At 38.0% G+C, this 2,334-nt stretch overlaps 1 protein-coding gene across 7 annotated transcripts in view; it reads left to right on the forward strand.

Annotated features, from left to right (window-relative positions):
• Nucleotides 1-1,849, forward strand: part of Meis2 (Meis homeobox 2) — a 202,205-nt gene extending 200,356 nt beyond the window's left edge. For 4 of the 7 annotated variants that reach the window (XM_063250305.1, XM_003475671.5, XM_005006198.3 and 1 more), the window contains one exon: nt 420-1,849. In XM_063250305.1, coding sequence (XP_063106375.1) covers nt 420-706 — 287 coding nt within the window. In that variant the 3' untranslated portion in view covers nt 707-1,849. The remainder of the gene's footprint in view (nt 1-419) is intronic. The other 3 variants (XM_003475673.5, XM_063250306.1, XM_003475672.4) reach the window with 1 other exon arrangement.
• The last annotated feature ends 485 nt before the right edge of the window (nt 1,850-2,334 follow it).

Genomic DNA, 2,334 nt, shown 5'->3' on the forward strand with positions numbered 1-2,334 from the left:
AAATATATTAATGATGTCAATTTATTTGAGTACCTTCAATTTTTGTCCATATCCTTAAATGCAACAAAGAAAAATAAGTGATATATCAACAGCTAACTGATAAAACTTGACTCGGAATTTATATGCTTATTGCATTTATCAAAGAAATGTACTGAATACCATTTTGAAAAACAGTTCCACTTTATGACATTTAGTTGCATTAAATATTTAGTTCTGTTGTGTTGCATTATACTGCTGTGCGATGAAATTGAATGCAAACTACAATTTGAATGTCTGCAAACATTGGCAAGAATCTGCAGCTAAATTTAGATATAAGATTTGCAGTGTCTGTTGTTTTTTTTTTCTTTTCATCTTTGATGGGTAAAGTATAAAAATGTGTAGGAATTTGACCCGCTTTCTTTCTGCCTCTCTGTTTCCAGGTTTGCAGAGCATGTCAGGGGACTACGTTTCTCAGGGTGGTCCTATGGGAATGAGTATGGCGCAGCCGAGTTACACTCCTCCCCAGATGACCCCACACCCTACTCAGTTAAGACACGGACCCCCAATGCATTCATATTTGCCAAGCCATCCCCACCACCCAGCCATGATGATGCACGGAGGACCCCCTACCCATCCTGGAATGACTATGTCAGCACAGAGCCCCACAATGTTAAATTCTGTAGACCCCAATGTTGGCGGACAGGTCATGGACATTCATGCCCAATAGTATACGGGAACTCAAGGGAAAAAGGAAACACACGCAAAAACTATTTTAAGACTTTCTGAACTTTGACCAGATGTTGACACTTAATATGAAATTCCAGACAGCTGTGATTATTTTTTACTTTTGTCATTTTTCATCAAGCCACAGAGGACCAATGCGGCAAGAACACAAATGTGAAGTCATGGGCTCACTGAGACAACCCTGTCCATGTAAAGATCCTCTGGAAAAAGACTCTGAGAGTTCTAACTACTGTAGTATAAACATAGGAACTAAGTTAAACTTGTACATTTCTGTTGATCACTCCGTTATGTTGCCTCAAATAGTTTTAGAAGAGAAAAAAAATATATCCTTGTTTTCCACACTATGTGTGTTGTTCCCAAAAGAATGACTGTTTTGGTTCATCAGCAAATTCACTATCCAGGAGAGACTGTGGTGTGTTTTAAACCTGTTGGGCCAATGAGAAGAGAACCACGCTGGAGGCGATGATGAACGCTTGGCGGAAACTCTTCCCTCCAACTCCAGCTTCAAGAATGTGTTTTCATGCCCGGCCTTTATTCCTCCACATATGTGTCCTTTAGTTTCAAACAGATCTTTATAGTTTGTGCTTCATAAGCCAATTCTTATTACAGTTTTGGGGGACTCTTCTTCAAAGAGCTTGCCAGTGAAGATTTAAAGACAGGGCAGGAGCTTCTTCCAGGAGTTCTTTGCCTTGGCTGTGGATAAAACAATCTGAAGTTGGGCAGCTTTTTCTCAACACAAAAAAAGTTATTAATGGTCACTGCACCAACACTAGGACTTTATCAGAAACTCAAAGCTTGGGGGATTAAAAAAAGGAGCAAGAGAATACTGTAACAAACTTCGTACAGAGTTCAGTCTATTAATTGTTTCATGTTAGATATTCTATGTGTTTACCTCAATTGAAAAAAAAAGAATGTTTTTGCTAGTATCAGATCTGCTGTGGAATTGGTATTGTATGTCCATGAAACCTTCTTTTTCTCAGCACGTGTCCCTCACTAGAAGAAAATGCTGTTACCTTTAAGCTTTGTCAAATTTACATTAAAATACTTGTATGAGGACTGTGACGTTATGTTAAAAAAAGGTGTTAAGTCACAAAATGCGGTAATAAATATTTCATTTTTGATTTTTTGTTAGGCTTTGGTGTTTTTAATGGTTTTAAGGCAAGGTTGCACAGTGCCAGCTATCTGTGGTACACAAAGTAGGTGACCCATCCACAGAAGTTGAATATATTTGAAATTTACCAACGATTTTTAAGGTCACTGTCTTTAGTCTTCCAATATGTACTTAGTGAATAAGTTCCACCGGCAGAGAACTTCTAAAGGTATGGAATTGTGCGTGTGTTGTGAACCGGGATGAGAGATCATCTTCAGCATGCCCAGCCTGCTTCATAGGTGCATAATGCTTAAATATACTGCCAGATAGTTTGCCATGTGCATCCTCTGCCAAAATAAAAGCACTTTTTTTTTTTTTAGGGTTAACTTTACATCATTAAAATGAGGTCTGTGTGCAAATTTTGTTTATCTGCCTGTGTTTCACCCTGCCTTATCAAGAATACTGTTGAGCGTGTATATTAAAATTTACAGATAAACATTCATAGATAAGTAAACAACTTC

This window comes from Cavia porcellus, unplaced genomic scaffold (assembly GCF_034190915.1).
Source record: "Cavia porcellus strain 051 isolate PalLab524CR breed Dunkin Hartley unplaced genomic scaffold, mCavPor4.1 scaffold_6, whole genome shotgun sequence".
NCBI lineage: Eukaryota > Metazoa > Chordata > Mammalia > Rodentia > Caviidae > Cavia > Cavia porcellus.